The sequence below is a fragment of the Fundulus heteroclitus genome, chromosome 19, assembly GCF_011125445.2.
Source record: "Fundulus heteroclitus isolate FHET01 chromosome 19, MU-UCD_Fhet_4.1, whole genome shotgun sequence".
Classification (NCBI taxonomy): domain Eukaryota; kingdom Metazoa; phylum Chordata; class Actinopteri; order Cyprinodontiformes; family Fundulidae; genus Fundulus; species Fundulus heteroclitus.
Genome location: NC_046379.1, coordinates 27,948,388 through 27,975,825, shown reverse-complemented (window position 1 = coordinate 27,975,825; position 27,438 = coordinate 27,948,388). Strand labels below are relative to the sequence as shown.

Here is a 27,438-nt window from a genome sequence, read left to right as displayed (position 1 = left end):
TTGGGGGGGGGGGGGCTACCTGTTGCCCACGGGCACAATGTTAGTGGTAAGCTAGTTGAGTTGTTGAAAGAGCTCCATTAGAGGTTCTGTCTACAGCAGAAGTCACCAAGAGCCAGATTTGTAAAGTGCTTTTTCTTGTGTAGAAATGTTTAAAACAGTGTAATTCCTTCCACCTAAAGATTCTGTGCTGCTTAGGTTATTCTACATAGAATCCCAATAAAAGTCTGTGATCACATTAAAGTTCTAACTATAAACATGAAAGAATAGTTTTTCAGGCAAAACGTGTTGTTTCAATTAAGCTAAAATGTTTTTTTGTTGGTGAAGAATGTTATTTGGAAAAAATCATACGCAGCTGAAGCCGGGAACGTCAACGTCATCAAACAGAAATGAGTCCAGTGAGATGATGCTGTCCACAGGACAGCCGATGGCTCGCTTTCTAGTTATCAATCCAAAGTTGGGACATGCTAAATTTTGTTTTGCTCTATCTCTTTTACCAAATCTGAGACTCTATATTTATTTTCCCAGCTCCCTGCACAGCAGACGTAGGTAACCAAACCGTCTAAAGTGGCACAGATTGTAGGGCAATTTGTATTCTGCTGCATCTTCAGTCCTTGTTCTATCCCAGGTAGATAGCTTTCTATGAGAGGTCCCACCTATCTGCAGCTGCTGCAGGGTTTAGCGATGACAAGAGCAGGGCAGGAGAGGACCTCAGAGCAACTGCTGCTGGTACACGGTTCAGTGAACAAAACTTATCAGCCGCGGTGAAAATGAAACGGCATTTGGCCAGTGAGCAGGTCTCATTTGCCACCCTGGAGTGAAAGCCAGCAGCAGTGAGGATTAGTATTCAGCTGGCTTCGGACAACAGAACCAGTGTGTCGGCGTTTGCCCCGTGGCTGTTGTCTTGCTGTCAGGTTAGCCAATGACGCGTCAGAGCTCACCTCGTTGGCCTAAGCAGCCTGTGGCTATAATGCACTTCCTCTGGCGCCATTTCCACTCTCCAGTCTGCCCCTGGAACGGCCGGCGTTTATCATTTTTAACTTTATTTGATTATGAAGGGTTTGCACATATGGCCTTTTTGTTAGCTGTTTGCTTACTTTGTAATAAGAACTAAACCAGATCTCACTTCACAACCAATTAAAAGATGGTGTGGAGAAAAACACTTTGTATTCATGAAAACACTGCTGTAGCAAGAGTTTGAGTCTAGTTATCTGTTTTTTGGTTTTGTTTTAAGTACATTATCAACATTGCTGCGTATTTAATGCTGTTTTTGCTAAATAGTCAACGTGTGACACTAGTTGCTTCCATGTGAACTAGAAAGCATCAGTGCCTTTTTCATTTATAACCATGTTATGATACTTCTCAGTAAACAGACCAGAGGGCACAGCATATTATTTCTAGGCTTTGGTTTTCACTAACAGGGTAAAGGTGCAGTGACTCAAACTGTTTTAGGGTGTATTCACACCTTTCACATTTGGTCCTCTTTAAACAGACCAGAGTTTGTTTCTTCTCTTGGTCCGGACCTTTTGTGTTGGTGTGAACCATTTTTTGAGGTTGGTCTCGGTCCATTTCCAAACTGATTCTGGTGCTGTTTCTCTTCTGGTGTGAATATGAAATGGCCTTGATCCGACCCAACTACAGCAAACATACGTCACTTTGGACTCAACAAGCCACCGTAGCCACCTGCCAACATGCTGTGGGACTCATTTGACCTGCAGGACGCATTGGCTCACACTGACATAATCAGAAATATAACGTCACCAAACCTGTGTTGCATGAGCTGCTTTTTACGTTAAAAATAGTATTGCAGCTGGAATACCAGCACAAATGTGCACACCAGCAATGCAGCTCACAGGACCTGTGTTGGGAAATTTCCAGGTGTGAGCTACTTCCCGGCTTAGTCATTTCTGTCCAATGGGAGTAATGGATCGTCACACGCTTGGCTCTGTTACAAGTAATACTTGACCTGCAAAAAGTACAATGTGAAAGCAAACCGCACCAAACGTAAAAAATAAAATAAAGTCCACTTCTGATAATGTGTCATCAGTGTAGTATGTTTCAGTCCAGGTTTGACAAGAGCCATTTTATACCTATCTGATTCCAAAGAAAACTTTTAAAAGGCTCCGTTTGTGTTTCACAAATCAAATAGTTTTAGTAAATTCTAAAAGTGGTTTAAATAATTTTAGTATCATTGTCCATTGTCTGTGTATTTTAGATTTTAAACTGGAGCTGCTCAAACAAACCAGATTTATTGAAAAACTGCATATAGACCTTTAGTGCTGATTGGAAGCTACAAAACAGATGCCAACCTTAGCGTTGGAAATCAATCTCAGTATTCTGACTGTGTTGACAAATCTTTTGTTCAGTGTTGTGCAATTACACACTGTTAAAAGTTTTTTTTTTTTTTCCCAGTGTCCTGTCTAGCACTATGGCAATAGGAATTGATATCTCAATGCCAGATGGAGCTCGACAGATTTTGCTTTTACAAGTGGAGCAAACAGCTTTCGCCATAGTGCTCCACTTGATTTATGCTTGTAAATAGCTTTATTATGATTCCTGCAAGGAGAATTTCAAATTATATGGACATGACAATGGGAGAGTAAAGGAAGAACAAAAAGTGAAAGAAAAGAAAAAAAAAAAGAGTAGAGGTGAAAGAAAGAGGAGATAAAAGGAAGAGAATGATAAAATGTCCTCTGTCTGCTCCATCACCTGGAAAGAGACACAAAAAGAACAGCACAACCAACAGACATTAAGCAACAGATACACTCTTATTACACCTAGATGCCATTGCTTAATCATATATATTAATATGTAAGCTGACATGTGTAATGTGATATTTGAAAAAATAAAGTGACACAACATAAATAAATAAATAAATAAATTATAAGATTACTGTATATAAGTGAACACTTAATACCTGGGACCCAGCACCAGTGGGAGATGTGAAAGTGCACTAGTTTAGGTGAAGATTATCCAGAAATAGCTTGATAGTGATTGTGGAGAACCAAAGACCCACCTTCCCCGAGCACAGAGGCAGGCGTCAGGGGACCCGTAACCCCAGACTCCCAAAGGGGTCCCTAAAGCAGGTCGCCCAGGAGGGGCCGACACAGGATATCTGCAACCCCCCCCCCCCAAGGAAGGAGCAGAGACGACCCCGAGGAAATCCCCCAGCCACCGCAATGTCGACGCCCTCAAGAGCCGCGGAGACGAGCCCGTGGGTTCCGCCGGCAGCCAGCCCCGCTGAAGTGGTCCCGGCCATGGGCCCTGAGGGCCAGAGGCCCCAGGGGCGCCCCGCCCCCGCGACGAGGGCCCCGGCCGCCCCCCGGGGGGCCAGGCCCCGCGAAGAGGCCGCCAGGAGCGGGCCGGCGCACGCCCGGGAACCCGCCCCAAACCCGAAGCCAACTAACGCGCCAGGGGGCCAAGGCGCCCGCCAACGAAGTGGAGGAGGGCAGGACGTGGGGGGATGGGCTCCGCACCTATCGGAGACTTGAGATGTTCTTGGGAGAGGGAGCGGACCACACCCATACCTGGGGAAAAAAAAAAAAAAAAAAAAAAAAAACTCATTCACCCCATCCCTCCCTTGTGCCCCACTCGCCACACAGAAAAAAAAAAAAAAAAAAAAAAAAAAAAAAAAAAAAAAGACGCTGTACACACATTCCCACATAACACTCACATCCAACACTGACCAAAGGGGGGGGGGACACCCCAAATCGACTATACGACTGCTTGTGCCCGACCCCAGGCCCCCTGACCAGACGTCCCCCGGACCGGGCCCCCCCAAGAGGGCGGGCCAACACGACCCGCACGAGCCACCCGGCCAGAGCCCCCCCCTCCCCCTAAATACCTAATAAACCCACTCCCTCCCCCCACCTTACCCTTGCCATCCCTGCCCCCCGCCCCCTGGGGGGAGCGGAGGCATCAGCCCCAGACCTGGTAGGCCACTGACTGCACACCGCAGCCCCCCGCCAAGACCCCGGACACAGTGGCCCGCACCTCCTCCAGGCCCCAGACTCCTTGCCTCCATCGGAGAACGGGGGTGTGCAGAAGACCCCGACCCTCCCTACGCCTGCTCAAATGTTGTGTTGTTGCATGTTGTTCTCAAGTGCGTTTAAAAACTGGGAGCGCCGAAGGGGATGCACGGCACAGCCCACCCCCCTTTCGGAAGGTAGCTGTTGCCAGCGCACCCCTTCCGTGTGACTGCCCAGAACCCTCAATGTCTAAGTGGGAGAGGAGGTGAAGGGAGCCGTCCGAGGTGAGGCCCACACAACATAAGCCCCCTCCCAGACGTCTTCCCCCCACCCCCCCCCTACCATGGCCTATATAAGTGTGTGATGTGAAAAATGTTTGAAGTGAAAGTGTCTAAGATGCAAAATAAAATTGGGGAGAGGGGCGTCACCAGAAAGTGGCAACCTCCAGTAACGCCCCCTCCCTCATGACCTGCATGTGTGGCGGCGTGATGGAGCAGGCAGAGGGAGGAGTCCGGGGATGGGGAGCAAATGACTGGGAAGCCAACCCAGGGAGCCAGCTCCCCTACTGACTCCAATAGGCACCCCCGCTCCCCGAAAGCCCCACCTAGAGAAGGGGGCCTCGCCAGCGGCACCACCGTAGCCCGGGGGCCAGGGAGAGGCCGCAGGGCCCGCCAGCCAACCACCCACCAGGACCAACACCTAAGCCCCCCCAGCCCACCCACCAAGCCTACTTAAACTAAATAAATAAATAAATAAATAAATAAATAAATAATAATAATAATAATAATAATAATAATAATAATAATAATAATAATAATAATAGGGGGGGACCCTGGCCAGCCGGCCCGCACGAGCCACCCCAACCCCACCCCCCAGGTGAAACCCGCACCGGAAGACGACACCGACCAGGACCGGGACAGGGGGCCGGACACAAGCCCACCAGAACGTCAACCCCCCCCCAATCCCCCCCCCCCACCCGTGGATTTAATCCCTCCCCAACACTAACGTTCAAACAACTCACCATACATTCGACAGTAGACATCCAGGCTGGGCAGATCCCTACTCCCCCTCCTTTCCCCCTCCCCCCACTGGCAGAGTGCCTTTCCAATAAAGGAGAAGAGCATCTGCCCAGAGGTGTTAATGACCATGCCCCCCTACCAGCTCAACGGGCCCCGAGACCCCCCAGCGCACCAGAGGCCCCGTGCAGGGGCGGACACCCGGGCGCGCGCCGGCCCACACCAAAAGCGGCACACCCCCCGGAACCGGAACCCCCGAGGCCCCGCCGGGGCCCGCGCCCGAGGGCGGCGCGCCCCCAGGGACCCCAGACCCCCAGACCCACCCCGGCCCCACCCAGCGACAGCACAGCTACCAGGTCAGTAACCCACGTCCGTCAACACGCAGCTCCCAAAGAGCGCCGCAAGCGGCTGCTGTAGGCCACCCGTAGGCCTCCCAAACTCCTCCCAGATGGGGGCAACAGACCCCGGAGCCGGATCCACCAGGCGCCCTACTCCAAGTGCCCCCAGGGCCCCAGGAACCCCTTCATCCAGCCACTGCGCCCTGCAGGAAGCAACCCACCGCCCCCTATTCCACTAAGTGATGGTGTTGATCAGAGGAGCCCAAAAAGACCAATCAGATGTGGAAGCAGATGCTGTCTCTAGATTAATATGATCCAACAAAAGATCTCTATACTGATTGATACTGAGATTTTGTTTACTTTTCCAATTCATGAGGATAGTTTTCTTTGCGATGCATAAAGCAGTAAAAACCATGTAAACTATTTCTTTTTTCAGAGGACTTTCCTCAAAATTACCGAGCAGGCAAACTGATGGGGATGGTGTAATCTTACAGCTCAAGCACCTTGATAAGTCCTTACATATCTGTGTCCAGAACCTCTGGACTGGTGTGCATAACCATAACGCATGAAAATAATTATCAGGATGATTGCCTATGCAGTGTGGGCAGATATTAGATTGTGCCAGACCCATCTTGAATAATCTTTGTCCTGTATAATGTACTCTGTGAAGGATTTTGTATTGTATTAGTTGTAAGTTGGTGTTTCTAGTCAATTTGAAAGTTCTTAGACATGTCTGAGCCCAGAAATTTTGTTCAAAGGTGCCTGATAAATCTTTTTCCCACTTCATTATAGGAAGAGATATCGAATCATCTATTTTAGTCAGTGTCCTGTATGATTTAGACAGTAGTTTGGGGGGGGTTAAATCTAAGAACTCTATTATATTAGTTGGGACTTGTAAACCACCATTAATATGCTTATATTTATTTTTAATTATAGATTTAAGTTGTTCATATTCCAAGAATTTATTTTTACTAATGCCATATTGCATATTTAGTTTAGCAAAATTGATGAACTCGGTTCCGTCAAGTAGATGTTCCAGATATTTAATACCTTTATTCTTCCAGTATGTAAAGTTTATCATTTTATTATTTTGTAGGATATCAGGGTTATTCCAGATAGGTGTACGACTGCATGGGATAAGGGATGACTTTGTCATTTTGAGGAACTCCCACCATGCTGTCAGAGTAGAACTAATGTTGATATATTTGAAGCATGTATGCCGTTTTATATTTGAGCTTATAAACGGCAGATCTGAAATCATGATATTATTGCACATTTCCTGTTCTATATCTAACCAAGGCTCATCTAAAAGACTATTTTTTATCCATTTAGAGATGTATTGTAGCCTATTTGCTAAGTAATAGTTATGGAAGTTAGGCAGATCTAATCCTCCCCTGTCTTTAGTCTTCTGTATTGTCTTTAAGCTAATACGTGGGGGTTTATCTTTCCAAAGAAATCTAGAAATGGCAGAGTCTAGAGATTTAAACCAGTCAGATGATGGTTTATTGGGGACCATTGAAAATAAATAATTAATTCTAGGTAGGACCATCATTTTTATTGAAGCTACCCTACCCATAAGTGTGATTGGAAGCGATTTCCATCTTTCAAGGTCCTCTTCTATCCTGTTTAAAAGTGGGGCATGGTTAAGTTTAAGTAAATCTGTTAATTTATTCGACACAGTAATACCTAAATATTTAATATTTCCTGATTGCATTTGTAAATTTAGGGAGTTTTCGAGAGAGCAATTAATTGACAGTACCGTAGATTTAGACCAGTTTAACGAGTAATCTGATACTTTGGAGAAAGATTCTAGTATTCTAATTACTTGTAAAAGAGAATTATTTGAATGCTGGAGATAAAGTAATACATCATCCGCGTACAGACTAATCTTGTGCTCTATTTTCATGCATTTTATACCTTTTACAGCTTTTGTTTGTCTGATAGTTGCTGCTAGAGGTTCTATAAAGATGGCAAAAAGTGATGGAGAAAGAGGGCATCCTTGCCTGGTGCCCCTCTGTAGACAAAAACTGGAAGATATTTGATTATTTGTCCTGACACAGGCTGTTGGAGAATTGTATAGAATTTTTAACCAGTTTATGAATAAATCGCCAAAACCGAATTTATGAAGAGTAGCGAATAAAAATTTCCAATTTACTCTATCAAATGCTTTTTCTGCGTCTAAAGACAATATATTGGTTTTAATGTTTTTACTGTAGGAATAATCAATTAAATTAAGTAATCGGCGTGTATTTGTGGATGACTGCCTTCCTCTGATGAAACCAGTTTGATCTGGATGTATTATGAGGGGAGTTACTTTGTCTAATCTTTTTGCTAAAGCTTTACAGATTATCTTAATATCCACATTAATTAAGGATATGGGACGATAACTAGTGGGCAACACAGGATCTTTGTCTGGCTTGAGCAGAAGGCTGATGGTGGCAGAGTTCATATTAGCTGGAAATCTACCTTTTTCCTGTATTTCCTGCAACATTCTGTGGAACGTTGGGGCTAGAATATTCCAGAACTCTTTATAAAACTCAGTGGGGAATCCATCTGGACCTGGAGCCTTTTTATTAGGCATGCTTTTAAGAGCTTCCTGGGTTTCAGCTGTTGTCAGCGGGGAATCCAGTGTCATTCTTTGGTTATCTGATAATTTAGGAAGTGTAATTTTATCCAGAAATTGCTTAATATCCTTCTCTGATGGATTTATCTGTGGTGTGTATAAAGATTTGTAGAAATCGCGGAAGGTATTATTTATACACTCTGGTTCACTTACTGTATTACCAGTTGAATCTGTAACTGCAAATATAGTAGTTTTCTCCTTATTTATTTTAAGCTGATTAGCTAGAAAGCTTCCTGACTTATTGCCATGTTCAAAATTTTCTATTCGGAGCCTTTGTATTAGAAATCTATTTTGCTTTTCAATATAGTGGTTTAATTCTAATTTTACTTCACGGATTTTACCTAACTTCCCTTCTTCTTGAGATAAATCTAGTAACTTAAGTTTTTCTTCTAATTCCTGAATCTTTTTGTTTTCTTTTTTCTTTTTATGAGATGAGAAAGAAATTATTTTACCTCTCATCACTGCTTTTCCAGCTTCCCACAATATCGATGCAGATGTACCTGGTTGATCATTGTATTCTAAGTATGAAGCCCACTGTTCTTTAATGAATTTTATAAATTCTTCATCTTTAAGCAGTGATGTATTAAATCTCCAGCTTTTGTTTTGTGTGGTTATTTTTTTATTAATTAAGGTGAGAGTAACAGGAGCGTGATCACTGATAGTAATAGGATGAATTACCGTCTCTGAAACGACCGACAGCAGTGAGCTACTTATAAGAAAGTAGTCCAGACGAGAGTACGAATGGTGAACATTTGAGAAAAAAGTGTATTCTTTACTAATAGGATGAAGAGAACGCCATGCATCGCAAAGACCAAAATCACTCATGTATTGTTTGACTACATTTACTGACTGCCAACTACGCTGAATCCCTGTTTTATTCAACCTGTCTATATCGTTATTTAAACCAAAGTTGAAGTCACCTCCTATAATTAGTGAACAATCCCCGTGTTTTGAAAGTGCAAGGAAGAATTGGTGGAAAAAAGAGGGGTCATCAACATTTGGACCATATATACTGACAATACATAGCTTCTGGTTATGGATAGCTATTTTAATTATTATGTATCTACCTTCAGGATCTATAGTTTTATCTAATATTTTAAAACTAACGCTTTTGTGGATTAAGATTGCTACACCTCTCTGTCTAGAGTTATAGCAGGTCGCAAACACATTAGGGAACTCAGGTGAATTAAGCTCACTTGCATTTGTAGCTGATTTGTGGGTTTCTTGCAATAATACAACATCTGCCTTTAATCTAGTAAGCTGGTTAATGATCTTCATTTTTTTCTCTCTGGTGCCAGCCCCATGCACATTCCATGTCACAAACTTTACATTCGCCATAGATGTGAGTGAGAAGTTAGAAGGTGCATGCCCTTGAGAAAATAGTCATACATAGACCCAGGTAGCATCATATGATGTGCTTGTGATTGACTGATGTTCAGGAAAGAAGCAGACAGATAAGATAGAAATACACAAAAAAATAAAAAAGTGCAAAGAGTAAGAGAGTGTGTAAAGGGATAAACCATAGCCCGTGCCTTCTGTACCCAACCGTGAACACCAACCATACCAACGTGCTCTTTAGCTGTGCGTGTATTTAATTTATCACCGTGTACCGATCTGTGCGTCTTATTTATTTATTTATTTTATTTATTTATTTTAAATCATTGAAACATGCTTTTAAGTCCACCTGTGGTGTAACTAATAAAGCCAAGGGGTGATCTTCTGATCCCTGAACAACTGTCCATTAATATAAAGTCTGTCAACCGATATGGTGGCTTTAACGCCGTCCATCATGTATTTCTTCCTGATTGGGAACAGCACTCGCCTGCGATCTAGGATTTCCTTAGGAAACTGATCATTAACACTAAAGTCTGTCCCTCTCAGTTCCCTGCCGCAACTTCTAACGAATTCTTTTTGTTTATAATGCTCAAATTTAGCTATGATCGGGCGAGGACGGGTTTTGTCGGGTTTCTTACCTCCGAGCCGGTGGACTCGATGAAAAGTGATGTTTTTTACCTGATCCGCCGGGATTTTTAGCTTCTGCTGGAGAAAGTTCCGGACCGTTTCTTCTGCTATCTCTCCCTGCTGCTCCTGAATGCCTGCAAAGACGAGATTATCTCTCATACTTCGCGACTGTATGTCCAGAATGGATTCCTTCATTTTCTTATTTTCGCCGGAAAGCTGGATAATCCCTTCGGTCAGCTCCGTAACCTTCTCCCTCAGCGCGTCGTTCTCGGCGGCCATAGCTGTTAGCTGGGCTTGGCTAAACTCCACCGACTCCCTGAGGGACTGAAACTCCTTGTGTAGAACCTCTACCAAGGCGAGACGCGCATCAAGGCTGGTAAGCTTCTTGTCGATGGATTCCAAGATATCGCTGAAGTTCCTGTCTGGGGATAAAGTGGATGAAGAAGAAGCACTGGTGGAATTAGAACGAGTGCGCTTAAGTGACGGTGTGCTAGCAGCTGTAGGCTTCTGGGCCTTCCCCATCACGATGCTATCAAAACACTCGTCCAGGTAGCACTCCAGGCTCGTCACGGTCTCTTCGTCCAGTTTGTTCCCTCGTAGAAAATAAGACAGTTGTAAATGTTTGGGCTTTAACTTTGTATTATTTTTAGTTATTGGTTCGTTCTTACCTTAGCTTGTTTGATTTGTTACATGAACGCCTCCATTATACTTACGCACAGCTCTCGCGAGATCTCAGCCGCTCAGTTATTTAATGTTTCATAAATAACTCTCTGTCTGTTAAGTATTGTCTGGTGATAATCAGCTCCTAAGCTGATATCAGGACAATGGTTGAAAGGGATGAATTCGAGCACTAGCGATCTTTTAACAGCAAAACCTGCACACACATAGAATAAAGGAGTGACAACTTCTTTCCAAGTGGAAGAATTTATTAACAGAAATAAAATTAACATCCAGAGAACATCACTATGTAATGCTGTTTATCTGAATTAACACTATATTTCGGTTAACAAATCCTCTCTACTAGGCTTGTGAAACTTAACTAAACTACTAAGCAAAATGAAGATAAAAAGAAACTAAGCTAAGGAACTATTTACATGCAAAAACAAAACAAAAAAGTGGTTGATCATAATCAGAATAATTCAGTGAATCCCGTTCACTGCAGATCTGATTCAAAAAGCATGAAATGGAGTTTCAGCTTAACTAATTTAGGAAAACATTTAGCATGTTTCAATCCATTCACAATGCAAATCCTGAGTTAAACAAAACATTATTTGATGAAATAATATTTTGTTTAACTTAAAGGACCAAAGTTCAACTTAAAGAAGATGAATTTGGGTTAAATTAGCTTGAATAATTCAGAACAACATTTGATATGTGTTTCAACCCATTCACAATGCTCAAGCCTGCCCCTCTTTCCTCCTTTCCTCTCAGGAGGAAGGAATGGGGACGGCTGGCAGCTTTATCCTGGAGAAGTGGTCTGAGAGAGGGGTTCTGAGAGAAGGGGTGAGCAGGAGTGTGGCTCTGAGATGAAGTCTGTGGGGTGTGGTTTACAGCAGCACCCTGCTGAGAGAAAGGCTGCCCTCGCCTGGAACTCTGTTCCTCACAACCCAATTTAATCCTTCCCCATGTCACAGTTAACACAATTTAGCCATGGTGTGATGGCACTACATCAGTTTCTCTTTCTAGGTTTATAATCCAGTGTTATGGGCCAGCCAATGAGAACGCTTTGTTTATCCGACTCCGTCACCACAGAGCGGCAAAAAGTTAGAAACTACTTCCTTTCTTCAAAATAAGAGTCTAAAACATAGGAAAGGGTGTCAAGCTTTAGGCACTTACCATCATACCCAGCACTTATATTAATAGCTTAAGATTCCTGCAGCGTAGCATGTCATATGTTGACAGCTCCTCGATAGTTATTCATAAAACAGTTTCACACAGAAGCAGTGGCCTCAGGTTCCATCATTTAATACCCACAGTTCAGCTTTGGCTCATCTCAGACACATCTTCTGACATGTGACCAAAACAACTTTGATGTCCGTGTCAGCAGGAAGCATTTGACCAGGGACAGTGACCCAGACAGTGAAAAGGGTGGAGGGGCTTGGTCGTTGACTCGCGTGACCCTAATAGAAATGTTAGTGTGATTGTTTCATCTCCAGCTTATAAACCCTTGGACCAACCTAGGAGTGCCTGTTACGGCGAGCTGCCATAAGTTAAATTACAAGCTTGGAGGTTATTGGGCAATGTTTTTTACACTGTCTACTCAGGGAAAAAATAATAGTTTTTTTTATTTTATTTTTTTCACCAAAAAGCTAGGCTGCACCCGGAACATCCACAAACGTGAAAGATCTGCGTGACAAAGGCTTCATTGTGGAGCGGACAGAGAAGTGGACTAGGAGCTCTGAGTTATGCTTCTTCTTCTTCTTGGATTTACTGGCTGTTGGCAACAAACTTTTAGTAGCATTACCGCCACTTACTGGTATGGAGTGTGGTTTGTGATGATATATATATATATATATATATGCTATAAATCAAGAAGCCTTTTAAACGACAGGTGACACATCCGCAGGAAACAGAAGTATCCCAGTTATTTTAAACACTAAGGATTATAATGACCTCGATGACTGAGAATCTACATCGTCTCATGAGGCCCTCTTGACTTTGAAAAAGTCAAAAATATTTTGGTGTTTTAATGAGATTTTTTTGCCACAATTTCTTATTTCAAATAAGACATGTTCCCTTTGCCACAGATCTGTTTAGTTTTGCGTTTATAACTTTAATTGCCTTAACTGAGCTGGAATTGAAATGGAACGTTACAACCTAAATGACAGCACATCAGATCTGCTTGTAGATATCTTCAGCATGACTGGCAAAACAAATGCCGGATCACCTCCGTTTGCTGACATTAACGATGTAGAAGTTGCCAAATTTAAGAGCGGTAACTCCACTTGCATTCGCCTGTCACCCATGAGTGCTCTGCCAAAAGCTCTGACATTTTTCCACCACCAGTTGTCGGCACTTGAGCTGAGGAAGTTTGCTGCAGGAAGTCAATTTTTATTTTAGAGGCTGTGGGTATTTTTCTTTAAACTGAACCTTGGAGTGCCTTCAATCTACTTGTAGGCCACCTCGGCGCTGCTTTAGAAAAGCATGAAAACACAACATTTGAGACAGGTCTCTGCAGTGAGTGGTGGGCGTTGCTGCCCTTCAGGCTACATGCAGCAAGATAAACCCTCAGCAGAACCAACAGAAATCTGAACACTATAATCTGATGTTTTGGCACTCAAAGTCTTAAGTCAAAAGATGTTTTCTGACTTATAGGAGGGGGGCAGGGGGTTGGAATGAGAATGTAGGTGAAAACCAGCACCATGGTTATTGTGGTACTTAACAGAAAAGAAAGATTATATTTAAACCTCCAATTTACCGTGAACCTTTTTGTAGTTGTCACTTCTGCGTCGCCTCTGTAATTTATCTCTGTGCATTTTGAATCGAAGAAGCGAGGTGTGATTGTCACAGGTGCCTGTGCGGGGATGGCAGGGGCCTGTGGCTGCTCATCTCTGCTGTGTGAGAAAGCGTGAGATCTGGGTGTAATGGAAAGGGTGAGATCTGAGGCTCCACAAACGAGCCTTGTTTTCTTCGTGGAGCCTGAGATTTAATGAGGTGCCCGGCCTGGTCTGTCCCCGCTTGTGTCTTCTTTCTGCCGTTTGCCTCTATACGTTTCTCAGTTATTTGTGCTTTTGATCTAGGTCTTTTTGTTTCTTGGTCCTTCTGCGTTGTCGGTAGTGTTTTTTGTCTTTACCTTTTTATCAGTTGTGAATCTGTAGTTTTGGGGGTTCTTTTTACCTTCATTGTTCTTAATTTTTGAACTTTTCTTTTTTTCATTATTTCATTATCTCCCTTTACCCCCCCCCCACACACTGCTAAGAAGAGAATGTCTTTGATGCGAGGTTCATTCCTATTCACGCGGATCATTCATCAGCACAATGTCACTCTTGAAGCAGCGAGAAGAAACCCAGATCAATAAGATGGCTGAACGGATGGATCTCTTTAAGAGTTCTCCTCAGCCTGGGGAGATAAGGGAGTTATTTCTTTTATTTTTGAATGGATGACTCTTTAAAGAGCCACTCAGCTTGGGTGTTGGGGGGGGGAGGGGTACGATGAACGAGGATCTTAAAGCATTACAGCCAATATTAGAAAGAGGAGAGGCATTTAGATTGAGGTTGTTAATCTTTGGAGAAAAGTCTGCCTCACTGGAAAGTAAAGATGCTATGCTTCAGCACGGGGGTTTCTAATTAAATACACCTCAGACGCCTGAAAGGTCTGTGTTTGAGTTGAGGAGAGGACCCAGCAAACACTGAAGGGAAAATGGCCCCTTTAGACTACATGCCGGTAGGGCTGAGCGATGTGGCTTAAAAACAAAATCTCTGATTTTATTAGACCAAATCCAATGAAATCATTTTCCCCCTCTTTTTCATTTCACAAAAATACGTTAGAGATTATTTTAAAAATGTGCTTGTATTTCAAACATTTCTCCTACAAGCTGTGAAAAATGCTTGTAAAACAAGATGGCGGCCCTGTCGTTGTAAACAGTGAAAATCTAACAAAATGTTTGCTGCTAATGGTATTACACGATGAGCTAAGAACAGGCTTCACTGCACTTGTGTAGCTACAAACTGACTTAAAAAATGAGTAAATGGAAAAAAATAAAGTGTCGTATTATAATGGTAAAAACATTTCCTCTTTACAATGTTTTGACAATATATTTTCCTAGATTTATAGTCAACATATATTCAGCGTTGCATGTTATTCTCTTCATGGAAGCTCAATGAGTGTATTGGCAAGAAATCATGCAGATCTTCCAATAATTAAATGTTAAAAAATAAATTGAAATAATGGATTAAATCGATTTATTGCCCGGCCCTACATGCCGTAACAAGACAGGTTATTTTCTGGCTGGTTGATACAACTCCTCTCTGCAGCAGTCAGTTCGGGTCCTTTAAGTCATCCAGTAGGTCAATCCTTTCTACTCAAGGCTCAAGAGTTTATTCCTGTTGCTCAAATTTCAACCTTATTTTCTTACTCAGCTAGTGATGCACAAGATAATAAGCCAGTTCTTGATTGTCTATTTTTAATTTTATTTTTTGACCACTGATCCTAAGGTTTAAAAACTTGATAATCACATCAAGAATGTGTTCTTTGATAGACTTCTATGTTGAGGGTCAGTAAAAATCTGAGAACTACAATCTGGTTCTAATGCATTTTTTTTTTAAATAGACTGATCTTGTATAGCGCTTTTCCAGTCATGCTGACCACCCAATTGCTCTCACTAACGCGCACACATTCATACACCGAGACGCAGTTCTGTAAGCAAGGGGTTGGGTTAAGTGCCTTGCCCAGGGGCACATCGACATTTGGCAAGTGGAAGATGGGATTGAACCCACAGCCTTGTGATTGCCAGACGACTACTCAAGCCATCAGCCACAGTCGGCCACAGTTTAAGTTGATGGTCGATGTTTGTTTGATTTATTGTTGAATTAATAAAACGTGTAACTATAACTTAGAAAATCAGAGTCACCAGGTGAGAATTAAAAACTGAAACATAAAATCGGTTTTACCCAGTGAAACTCAGATCAGCACATCATGACCTTTCTCCTGCTATCTGGGTTCTGAATGCAAAGTTTGGCCCTCTCAACGTCTACAATCCACTTTTTCATACAGTGTTGGTGCGCTTGGTGCAACTAATTCTAACAGGGTACCTCTAAAGAGCCTCTGTAATCTCATATTTATTTTAGTTTTATTTTAGATACGTTATACGTTAGAACGTTATTTATATCCTGAAGAGAGTGTTTCCCTGCATTTAACCCACCCCCTTTTAGGGAGCCGTGGGTGGCTTCTTTGCGGCGCCTGGAGAACATTCTGGAGGCTGAGGGCCTTGCTCAGGGGCCCCCAGTGGCAGCCTGTGGGATATGAACCCAGGACTTTGCAGCCTCTCCAGGATGAGAAGCACTCTGCTCGAGCCACGAGTCAATCTGCAGCAGTTCCTGACACAAACACACATTAGCTGATTTGAATAACAGTACGGCGTGCTTTTTTTAAATTTAAAGTGACAAATGTCGTCAGTCTGTCTGCAGCTTTTCTCTGATTTAAAAGCCGCCTCTGTAAACATTTATCTGCTGAATTAGTTCGACTTGCCTCATCAGGACTTCTTGACATGCTGCTGAATTGTAACCCATCAGCAAGCGTGTTGAGAATTTCAGCCTGTAGAGAGTAAAGAACAAACCCTGCGATCAGATTGCTAATGAGAGATGACTGTATAGAGGAGAAATGTTTGATGTCAGGTTTACCATTTATCCATCTGAGACGATTGTTTTGGTCACACGGAGCGTCATGACGCCAACATGGTGAGAGAGCAACGGGAAAGCTGCTTTAGGGTGCTGCAGTTCAGCCTGTGTAGGCTCATTAAACCTTATACAATTATTATTTTTTATTGCATTTTTTGTGCAGTCCATTGAACACATGAGGGTATCCTCACCAGTCTCATATTTAACTCAGGATTTAGCTGTACGTCCTGACATGCAGGTAGAGGAAGAGACATGCCAGCTCAGAACCATCCAGAAATAAGTGTGGGACATGGAGCCGTTTTCATCCAGATGAAAGCTGCTTTTAGCTGGAGTAAACTTTCAGTTGATGGAGTTGTTTGAGCAGAAAGCCCCACTGTGTCTACCTCCCTAGCCTATTTACCAGCTGCGTAGCTCCAGCTGAACAGTCGCTTCCTCTGTCTGCCATCAAACGCTCGCACCACATATTGTGGAACAGTGACATCATCCACAGTCGTTTTATATACTGTACCTGTGAAGACATTTTTAGTTGCGGCTCCTCAGGCGTTTTCCTTTTTTTTTTGCTCTTTTCTACACAAAGCAGAAAGATTTTTTTTTTTCACAACATTTTCAGGTGCTGGGTGTCTCATAAAAAGTGTTTTTTAGAAACTTATCTTGATTTAGTCGCAATATGATTGAGCCGATTTTAGGTTTTTGTAAAAACTTAAGAACACTATGCACCTGTCACTCAGTAAATGTCTTCTTCCACCTCTTCAGGTGGACCAGAGCTCTCCCCCCTTTATTTCCTACTCATCTCTCCATCTCCCCCATCTTTCCACAGCTGCTTCCTGTCCCTGCTGCTGGTGGCCGCCGTGGTGTGGAAAATCAAACAGAGCTGCTGGGCGTCACGGCGACGAGAGGTAAGTCCAAATATCGACGGAAAGCCCGCCCCCTCCTCACGCGTTTGTGGTTAGGTTTGTCTGATGCTGTGAAATTGCTGATCAAGCTGGAATTGACTGATCCCTGTTTATAAACATATTAAGCTCTCCTATTGATTTTGGAAAAACTTGTAGAACTTCAAACTGTGATGCAGCTTTTGTTCTATCATAGCTCATTACACCTTAGTCCTGTCATTTTGGCCGCTTTCTTGGATGTGTGTCCGTGTTGATGGGATGTGCGCATATGAGCCACTCTCCGCTGGCATCAGTCAGAAATGCCGAGCCTCTCTGCAGGATCTCGCCAATCTTTACATTATTTTTACAGATAAAAAAACCCCTCAGCATCAACTAAGGACTTCCAAGATTTATTTTGAAAAACAGATTTTTAGAATGGGAGGAAATTGCAGTTAACCTTCTATCCATTAAAGTGGACATCTTGCATCACTGGTTATATTTTACCTTTTAATTTCATTTCAGACCTTAGCGATGTTTCTCAAAACAGCTTTTGCTGTTTAATTGGGTGAGTTACAGCAATAGTGTTATTTCAAAGAGCTTTAAACAATTTTGTTTTTTAGAATGATGTGGACAGTGATAGTAAGTTGAAAATAAACCGATGACTAGACACTCCCCTTCAGGATTATCTGCTAAAGGGCAGAATTCATGGTTATACGTTGGCCAGGCACTGAAGAAGAAGGAAGCCACACACCATCACACTACCACTGCCATGGTTGGCTGTCAGTAGGATGTTCTTTTTCTGTAATGCTATGCTTGTTTGGCAAAGCGACCCACACTTTCCGAAAATTTCCACTTTTGTCTTGTGAACATATCTCAGCTGTTTTTGGCAGCTGTGTTTCACGGTTTCTCCATATGTGGGTGTTGGCTCTGACTGTGGTAACTGGAGTCCCGAAGGCCTAAAAATCCTTTTTGTAACGCTTTCCAGACAGATGACTGTGAATCACTTTGTTTCTCAGCTCTCCCTGATCTTCTTTTAATAGATAGGTGATGATGTGGTGTTTTCTTTTTTTTTTGGGGGATATATTAGCCTACCTCATGTTATCAGCCAAAAATATATTTTTTTTAATCAAAAGATCTGGCAATAATCAAGCATGGGTACTTTTTTCCAGCACTGTAACAGGATGTAATGATGGTGGAGCTGAGTATGCTGAAATGGCTAAACATGGTGGGGAAACTACATTATGTTTTTGAATTTCTTCCTCATCTTCATATTCCACAGCTCAAACACTTATTGTCCACATGAGCAGGGTTGTATAAAACCCTTTGACAGTACATTTAAAAGGTCAATAATTTTTTTTTTCAATCTTTAAAGGCAAGGCAAGTTTTCTTTGTATAGCACACATCAGTAAAAAAAGACAGTTCAAAGTGCTGTACATATGAACATAAAAGAACACAGAGGAAAATACATTGCATTGGAATAGTAGCAATAGGTCAACATAAATTGGACTACAAACCTAATCTAATGCAGTTTCAGTTGACTACAACAGTTTGAATTGAACATTAACGTTTAAAGGCAACAAATAGGTTTTCAACCTTGATTTAAAGGAACTAAGAGTGTCAGCATTTTTGTTGTGTTCTGGAAGTTTGTTCTGGACAAGTGGAGCATAAGAACTAAATGCTGCTTATCCACGTCTGGTTATATGTATGCAGAATAGATTAGAGCCAGAAGACCTTAGTGGTCTGGAGGGTTGATACACTGATAACAAGTCTGTGATGTATTTAGGTACTAAGCCATTCAAGGATTTATAGAATAACAGAAGTATTTGAAAGTCTATTCTCTGAGATACAGGGAGCCAGTGTAAGGACTTTAGAACTGGGGTGATGTTCTCTACTTTCTTAGTCTTGGTGAGGACGCAGGCAGCAGCCTTCTGGATCAGCTGCAGCTGTCTGATCCACTTTTTAGGTAGACCTGTGAAAACACCGTTGCAGTAATCTATTCGACTAAAAATGAATGCATGGATTAGTTTTTCCAGATCCTGCTGAGACATTAGTCTGTTAATCCTGGTTAGTTAATGCTAACTATTGATCGTTTCAAAAATTATTAGATCAGTGTTGTTTTTAAGAATATTTTTGGCACATCCAGGCATTGATTTATTCTAAGCATTTACTCAGAGCTTGAATGGGTTCATAGTCACCTGGTGACATGGTGATGTAGAGCTGTGTGTCGTCTGCATAGTTATGGTAACAGCATGTAGATATTTAATAGGAGGGGACCCAGGATGGACCCTTGGGGAACCCCACATGTGATTTTTGTCATCTCTGATGTAAAGTTACCTACTGATACAAAAAATTCCCTGTCCTTTAAGTAGGATTTAAACCAGTTGAGAGCTGTACCAGAGAGACCGACCCAGTTCTCCAGGCGCTTTAACAGAATGGAGTGATCGACAGTATCAAATGCTGCACTGAGGTCCAATAAAACCAGCACGGTGGTTCTTCCACAGTCTGTATTTATATGGATGTCATTAAACACCTTAATAAGGGCCGTCTCTGTACTGTGGTGAGCACAGAAACCTGCCTGGAATACGTCAAAGCGGCTGGTCGTTGTTAAGAAGGTGTTTAATTGTTAAAACACAGCTTTTTCAATAATCTTACTGAAAAAGGGGAGGTTTGAGATGGGCCTGTAGTTCTGGAGTAGAAGTTTGTCTAAATTGTTCTTTTTTAGCAGTGGTTTGATAATTGCTGTTTTTCCTTCTGTCAGGGGAAATCACCTGACAGAAGGAACGTGTTTATTATCTGAGTCAAATCAGACGCTATGACAGGCAAAACTTTCTTAAAGAAAGCTGTGGGTAGAACATCAAGGCAGCAGGAGGAGGAACTTAGCTGCTGAATGATCTCCTCTAAGCTTTTGGAGTTTATTTGGCTGAACTGGGACATTTGGTTAAGATCAAGTTAGAGACAACTTTGGTACTGAACGTGACATGGATGTACAGATTGCTCCTCTAATCTTTTGGATTTTCTCAGTAAAGAAGTTAGCAAACATGTTGCAGGCCCTGGTGGAGTGGAGTTCAGAAGCCACGGACACAGGAGGATTTGTTAACCTGTTGACCGTGGTAAATAAGGCATGAGTATTATTGCTTTTGTTGATCTCACAGAAGAAAGAGTCCTTTGTATTTTTCAGTTTTAAGATATATCTGTAAAGTTTCTCTTTATAGATGTCATAGGGAATCTGGAGTCCAGTCTTTCGCCACCTGTGTTCAGCTTTTCGACACTCCCTTTTTCACTTCTCCAAGGAGATTTTTTCCTTCCCAGAAACAGCCTTCACTTTAACTGGAGCAGTGCAGTCTGTGATGTGTGAAGCTTTAGACTGAACATTATCTACTAGTTCATCTACTGACTTATAGGACAAAGTGAAACTAAAAGAGTAAGCTTGGTTAAAGGTTTTTGTGGCATCACACCTAAAGATGTGTTTTTTCTTTGGAAATGATGCTTTCAAATGTAACAGTGATCAGATAGGGCAACATGAGTTACACTGACCTTGGAAATGTTTAGACCTTTAGAGCTGATCAAGTATAATATATGTCCGTTTGTGTGTTGGTTGGTTAACATGTTGAGTCAAGGCAAAATTTCTAAGTGGTTCTTTTGCACTTCTGTCTTTAGGGTTGTCAGTGTGACAGTTGAAATCTTCCACAATAATTCAACAGTCATAACCAACACATATTACATCTAGGTCGTTAAAAAACATTAATGATTATGATTAATGCATTAAACTGATAAAATACCGAGCTGCATTCTCTCTTTGTCAACTTAACTTCCTGTAGTTGTTCAGTCTCATCAGGTCATCCACACCATTTTCTCCTACAGTCAGTTGACATCACAGAAAAAGTGGAACGGGGAGAAAGACCTCTCGCTACAGCGGGAGCCTGTATCAGTCCTGCGAATGACGTGTTAATGAGCTACATCAGCTGCAGGAAGGATTTAGTGCAGCTGGAACAGGAAGCTCAAATTTCAGGGCCACAGCTTTATTTTGCTTAACCGATTTTTCCTGTTTGAAAAGGGACATTTAATCTGAGGTGTATATTTTTGGCCTTTTTATTCATTATTGAATTGTCTGAACATCACTTAGTTAGACTAGAATAAGATGATGTTTAATTACTGCAGCGAAAAATGATTATTGTTTTTCTTTTTTTAATTAAAGTTCTCCAACAGTTTAAATGAAAATAAAGCCATTTTGTTGACAGGCAGATGAAGGAAAGCCAAATGGATGCTTTTATTATCCCACAAGCTTAATTATCGCAACAGTTTCTTTTTCTGAGATTATGACTAACTGCAGCTTGTTTAACATGCAACGCCTTGCACAACAAACAGCAGACATTACATTTCCTGTGCCTATTTTTATATAAAAAAAAAATATAATGAGCTGTTTAGGTTTTCCTTCAGAATATATTTCATTTTCCCCTCTGTTTTATTGCCATCTTAGATACGTATCGAAAACAAAAGATTTTGAAGTGCACTTCTTTGTGCTCGGGATTCTTTGGGTTTAATGAAATTCAGCACTGCAGATTTTTGCAGGTGTCGGATTTGATGGCCCTGCAAGATAGCAGAGGTGCGATTACAATGGCAACTGTCCATAGAGGTGTTAATGAAGTGTATATTAAGTTGACCCCTAGATGTTTTGATAGCCTGGGCTGAGTTCCTGAAAACCAGCGATAACCTCCGGCTAAAAGTCAGCATTTCATCATGAGAACGTCAGTCGGTTTTTAGTTGTCAGCCATGCACACATGCTGCAGTCCACTTTGCAAATTCTTTGATTACACATAGTCTACGGCAAATCTGCAGCAGACTCTGCCGATAGACTCAGAAACGAAAGTGTTATTTTCTAGACAATTCTTTTGGCTCGCAAAGATTGGCTGTAAAGCTTGTACAGCACTGCAGATTTGAAGCTTCAGCGGATGTGTGAAAAGTTATTTAAAACGTCTGCGATCAGTGTGATTACTTGAAGGACGTAACAATAACTACTTCACTGGTTCACAGCACCAAACATTGCAGTTTCACAGCAGGTTCATAGGCTGGATGTAGGTTGCGTACTTCCCTTTCTGCTTTACACTGCCTCACTTAGCCATTCACACCTTTCCTAAAACATAATCACATTTGTCACATTAAAACCACAATCTTCAACATGTTTTATTGGGCTTCTAAGAGATATATTTCTTTTTAACAAATAAAACTGGGGGCATGTGTTTGTGTTGGGGACTCAAGAATAAATACTTCATCTGCTGCGAACAGAGCTATGACTTGAATCTCAGTCTTGTATGTCTTGCTGTGTGATTGATGGCATTGGTATGTACAGATCAGCATGTCTATCATTAAACACCTTGCGACACCTTAATGTGCAATTGTGACATTAACTTGGCTACCCCTATGTATATGTTGGAACGGGTGGGTTAGTGGGAGGGTTTAATCCATAGGATTCCATGCAGCGGACTTTGAGATGGAGACCTGTCCTTAACAGCTGTTTAAGTACCACTGCCCTTTGCATAATGCCCCCAATTCTAAAAAAACAGAAGGTAAAAGCATGTAGAGCTGGAATTTCTATACGTGGTTCTCCTTTTCCATTTTTACTGAGGTTGCAACAGATTCAAACCCTCACACCCTCTCACTTGTTTTAGATTGTGAGAAAATGTAAACCGCTTCTCCCTCGACAAATTTAGCACTTACACTTTTTTTTTTCTGCTTAGGCTTGGATATCCAAACACCCTTTGATTATATCTCTGAGAACGCTTTCAAAAAACTCCTATCGGAATAGTTTAGACTTCACAAACGTGCTTTCGTTTTGGCTCGTCAGCCAGCCTGGCAAACTTTGGTGGCCAAACTGATCTGAAGAGAAACGAACACCCAGAAATGTCTGATTATTTACACGGTGAGGAAATCCCTTAAAAGATGACGGCACGTCCAGTCATGGCACGTTCTCATTAGCGCCATTACTGCCTTTGGAATGACTGGCCTAAAGGTAGGCTGTGCGTGTTTGTGTGTAGGGACCTCGGTAGGTGGGGTGTGTGTGTGTGTGTGTGTGTGTGTGTGTGTGTGTGTGTGTGGCAGTATCTGGAGGTGCACGCGCCATGCCAGCTGAAGTGCCCTTCAGCTGTCGCCGCGCCCCAAAGTGCTGTCATCACCCTCACCTTTTGGAGGTCTCGCAGCATCCACCCCACACCCACTCCACGCTCCCTCCATCACAAACCCGCTGCTGTCCAGCTGGGTCCTCCGGAGCCTAACCTTTACTCAAAATTGGCTCCGGAACTTTAAGAGGATTGGTTGTTGCAGGCAAAAGGGGTCAAATAAGCACTCGCCCACCCTCGAGCTCCCCCGAACATACGGTCGAGTTTCATTGGAGTTTATTTTACTGCAGATTGGAAAAGTACGCTTTGTGTTTACACTTTTTTTTCTTTTCTGTTAGCGTGTTGATTCCCACGATGCAAACACAAGGACGTCCGTAGTTTTCTTTTAATGCCGTGCATCACAAGCCTTTTTAGTGGCATATTTTTTTTCTTGGGAGCTTTGATATAATCTCTGTCCTCCACTGTGCTCAGTGTTATTTGTTTGCCAGTCAACATGATTACTTAAAAAAAACTCCCTAACTGAATCTGAGGGGAAATGATTTAAAGGTGGAAGAGCCCATGACATTTTGCTGTGGATATGGATCATTTTCTTTACGAGTGCGAGACAAAGCATCATCCCTAGTGAAGGATGGCACCCTCTAAAGGTCCTTACGGTACTTTGTTTGGGTAAATTGAGCTAATCATATGAGCAAGTTATCAAGCGTTTTCAGGGGGAAAAAAACTAGCAGGTCCATGTAGTTACTGTCTCAAATAAGACATACGGTGGATATGCAACGTCAACAAAACCTTCTAATAATTACATTTTCTGTGAGGTAAGGAATTGGATTAAGAAAACTCATATTTGAACTTTTTCCACATTTGCTGTGCAGTATAGTCCATGTTCTAATATTATAATAAAAAAAACAATACGTTTACAGAATGCTGGATGCACAGCCAGAACTAATAATTTGCTTAAACTCTTTTGAATTTAATTTCAGCATTCAGTCTGGGTTGGGTTACAGACATGCCATCAATTACAGAGAATCTGATTAACCTTCAGTAGTGTTCTGCTGTCCTACTAGGGTTTTCTTCACATTTGCTTCTTAATTAATCTATTTAATGTGTTTCACTTGGCGAGGGGAGACACTGAAATAAATAAACAAACTTTGCAAGAATATTCTAATTTATTGAATATGATTGTGTATCTGTGTTTGATTGGCTCCTAAAAAACCAAGGGGAAAAAAAGATCTGGCACTTTTCCTGTCCAAAATGCAGGAACCATGAATAAGCTGTTGCAACGTAACTATTCCAAAGCTCCACCAGCGTTATGCCATGTGCAAATAAAGTTTATTAAGTCGGCACATGGGGCTTTGCATCAGATTAGGATGGTGCCCTGACAAAAAAATCTTTTAATCTCTTCCATTAAAAGTATCTGAAGAACCCCGAGCGGAAAGCAAGGCAGTAAATTAATGTAGTCACATCCTCCAATCAGAATTGCAAATTTGACTGTGACACAACAGGTGGCACGGCGCCTTTTGGTCCATTTTTGAAGACATTAGTTACATAACAAGACCCTCTGTCACAGATGTCTGCTTGAATTAGGGCTTGGGCTCCTGAAGAAATACATTTTGGCATCCAGCGTCCGCCTCTCTGTACACCCACTTAGAACAGTGAGGAGAGAAGGTTTTTATCTGTACATAAAAAATAATGTTTGGTCATAAAATGTAGCAGTCTGTTTCAGAGCGTTGTGATTGACCTATATCTGCAGGCAATGGAGGAGGACATTGTTCTGCTCCACATGGCCACATACGGCTCCACTGATGTTATGAGTTGCTTATGATCTTCCACATGCTTGCCACCTATGCTTCATATAGTATTGTGGAAAGCGTCTTTCTAATTACAGATATAAATATAAACAAATTTGCTACGGTCACGATCACCTTTGATGCCTTTTTCCACTCTGCTGGTGATGGATACTTGGGTAAATCCCATGCCGACAGAAACTGTATTAGCACTAGCTTATGGTAGATGGTCTAAACAGCATTCATAAAGTAAATCTCTTTTTGAATCTGTTTTTTTTTTTAACTTCCTGTCCAGTAAATGTCGATTTATTTACCCTACTTCAAACTCAGGAGTTTTTAAATGCGGTGCTTACAGTAGCTGGATGGGTTAGGGTGGCACCTAGTTGTTGATGCCAGAGCCAATGCGTGCGTCAGTGCAAGAAAGAATTGGGACCAAGTCGGCACTGGCATCGGTTTAGCAAGAGAAGTTGTTCAGTGGAAAAAATTAAACATTTAAGATCTTATTCTGGATAATTCCTTTTACTTAAAGGAAATACGCTATTCTTCTAGGCCGCAGTAAAAGCTTTGTTGTTCAAGCAGTCATTATGGCGTTTCAATTCTTAAAGCTTCAGGTTTTGGCTTTGCATGTTTCTCTTTGAGATGAACCTTTGGTATCCCATGTTTCCTCTGCTGTGGAAACAAGTAGGTGCATTACTGCCTCCTTGTTGCAGCAATGCACAATAGCTAGACAGTGATATAATAAATGAATTCACCCATTTAAATATTCATGAGTGCCTTCCCTTAGTAGTAACAAAGGAACCATGATTTGTTTTATTTTGCTTTAGCTTATATCAGAGATGACCATAATCGCTCTAGCAACAACCGAGTGAACAACACTCTCTAGGAGGAAGGCGTATCAATATCCAAGTATACCATGAACAGAAGCCTGCATGAATCTATACACAGGTTCACTGCAAGGTCCAAGCCACAATTAAGCCTCCAGAAAATAAAGATTTAAATTAGAATTACACAGTTGTGGAAGAACATTGTTTGGACAGATGAAACCAAGATCATCCTCTGCCAGAATGATGATACTAATCATCTTTATTGTCATTGCAACATACATTGCAATGAAATGTGTTCTCTGCTTTTAACTCATCCCCTATGGGGAGCAGTGGGCTGCCACTGTGTGGCGCCTGGGGAGCAATCTGGGGTTAAGGGTCTTGGTCAGGGACCCAGAGTGGCGGTCTGTGGGAGTTGAACCCAGAACCACTTGGACAAAAGTGCAACCACCAGGCCACCACTCCCCCTGTTGGTAAGAAAAACGAAAGATATGGTGGAGACACGGAACAGTTTATGATCCAAAGCACACCATATTACCTGTAAAGCACGGAGGAGGCAGTGGATAGGTTTGGGCACCGATGGCTGCAATGAACATAGGATGAATACTGAGGTCTGCTCAAATCCAGCTAAATGCAGTTAAAGGGGGAGGCGTTTCATAACACATGTGGATGGTGACCTAAAACATTCACCCGAAGCAGTCCAGACGTTTATTAAAGCAATGGCCAAGTCAATCACATGCTGTTAACCCAGTTAGGCAGATATTTCTCATGTTGGAGACTAACACCCAAGCAAACAGCAAGTGAAAACTCCTGCAGTTAAGGCCCGGCGGAGCATTAAACAGTCTGGAGATCATGGTCATCACCTGACACTGGGTGTTATCCAATTAACTTTGAGGCCCTGAAGTGAAGGGGTCATGTTAAAAACTGCTTTAATTCTTGAACTCTGCACTTCAGCTGCATCCGAGATGTCTTCATTTAAAATTTGCTGTAGTAATGTACAAGACTAAAATCAGAAAAAAAAAGTTCTGTATCCAAGCATATATGACATGACTGTATCTTTATTGCCCAATTTTGGGCAGACTGTAAACTTCACCCTGTCCTGATGAGCTTTGAAAACCCGCTCCCAACTACAGTCCTGAAAGTAGCCTCAGGGGAAACTTTGCCTCGATCTGCAGGATTTGGTCGATGTCCTTATTTCCAGACTCCTACTGACACTGTGTACAAACCCCGTTGCTGGAACATAGCATCCCTGCAACGCACAATCCACATTCAGTGTATAAAACCTCCTAACTGATGCAAACAGAAAGCTAGTCATGTTTTTCCCTCAGGTCAATTGTCGTAGTCAAAGCCTTTTGCCTCACAACTTTGTTCTGATCTCCCCAGCTCTGTCCCTTCTGGTGTCAGTCTCACATTCATCCTTGATTCCTCCATGTTGCGCTGTGCTTGCATCAGACTTACAGTGGCACACATTTGCATCTACTTATGCCCTTATTCATCCCACTTAAGGCCCTGTGCCGTGGGAAACCGAGGTGATTTCATATTATGTGGTTATTGCAGAGTCACAGGAATTTAGGGCTTTGGCCTTGAGACTTATTCTCCCTTGTTGCTTTTTAAT

General features: G+C 42.2%; 1 protein-coding gene across 2 annotated transcripts in view; it reads left to right on the top strand.

Annotated features, from left to right (window-relative positions):
- Nucleotides 1-27,438, top strand: part of atrn (attractin) — a 184,645-nt gene that overhangs the window by 97,487 nt on the left and 59,720 nt on the right. For both annotated transcript variants that reach the window (XM_012872128.3, XM_021321290.2), the window contains exon 26: nt 17,057-17,135. In XM_012872128.3, coding sequence (XP_012727582.3) covers nt 17,057-17,135 — 79 coding nt within the window. The remainder of the gene's footprint in view (nt 1-17,056; nt 17,136-27,438) is intronic.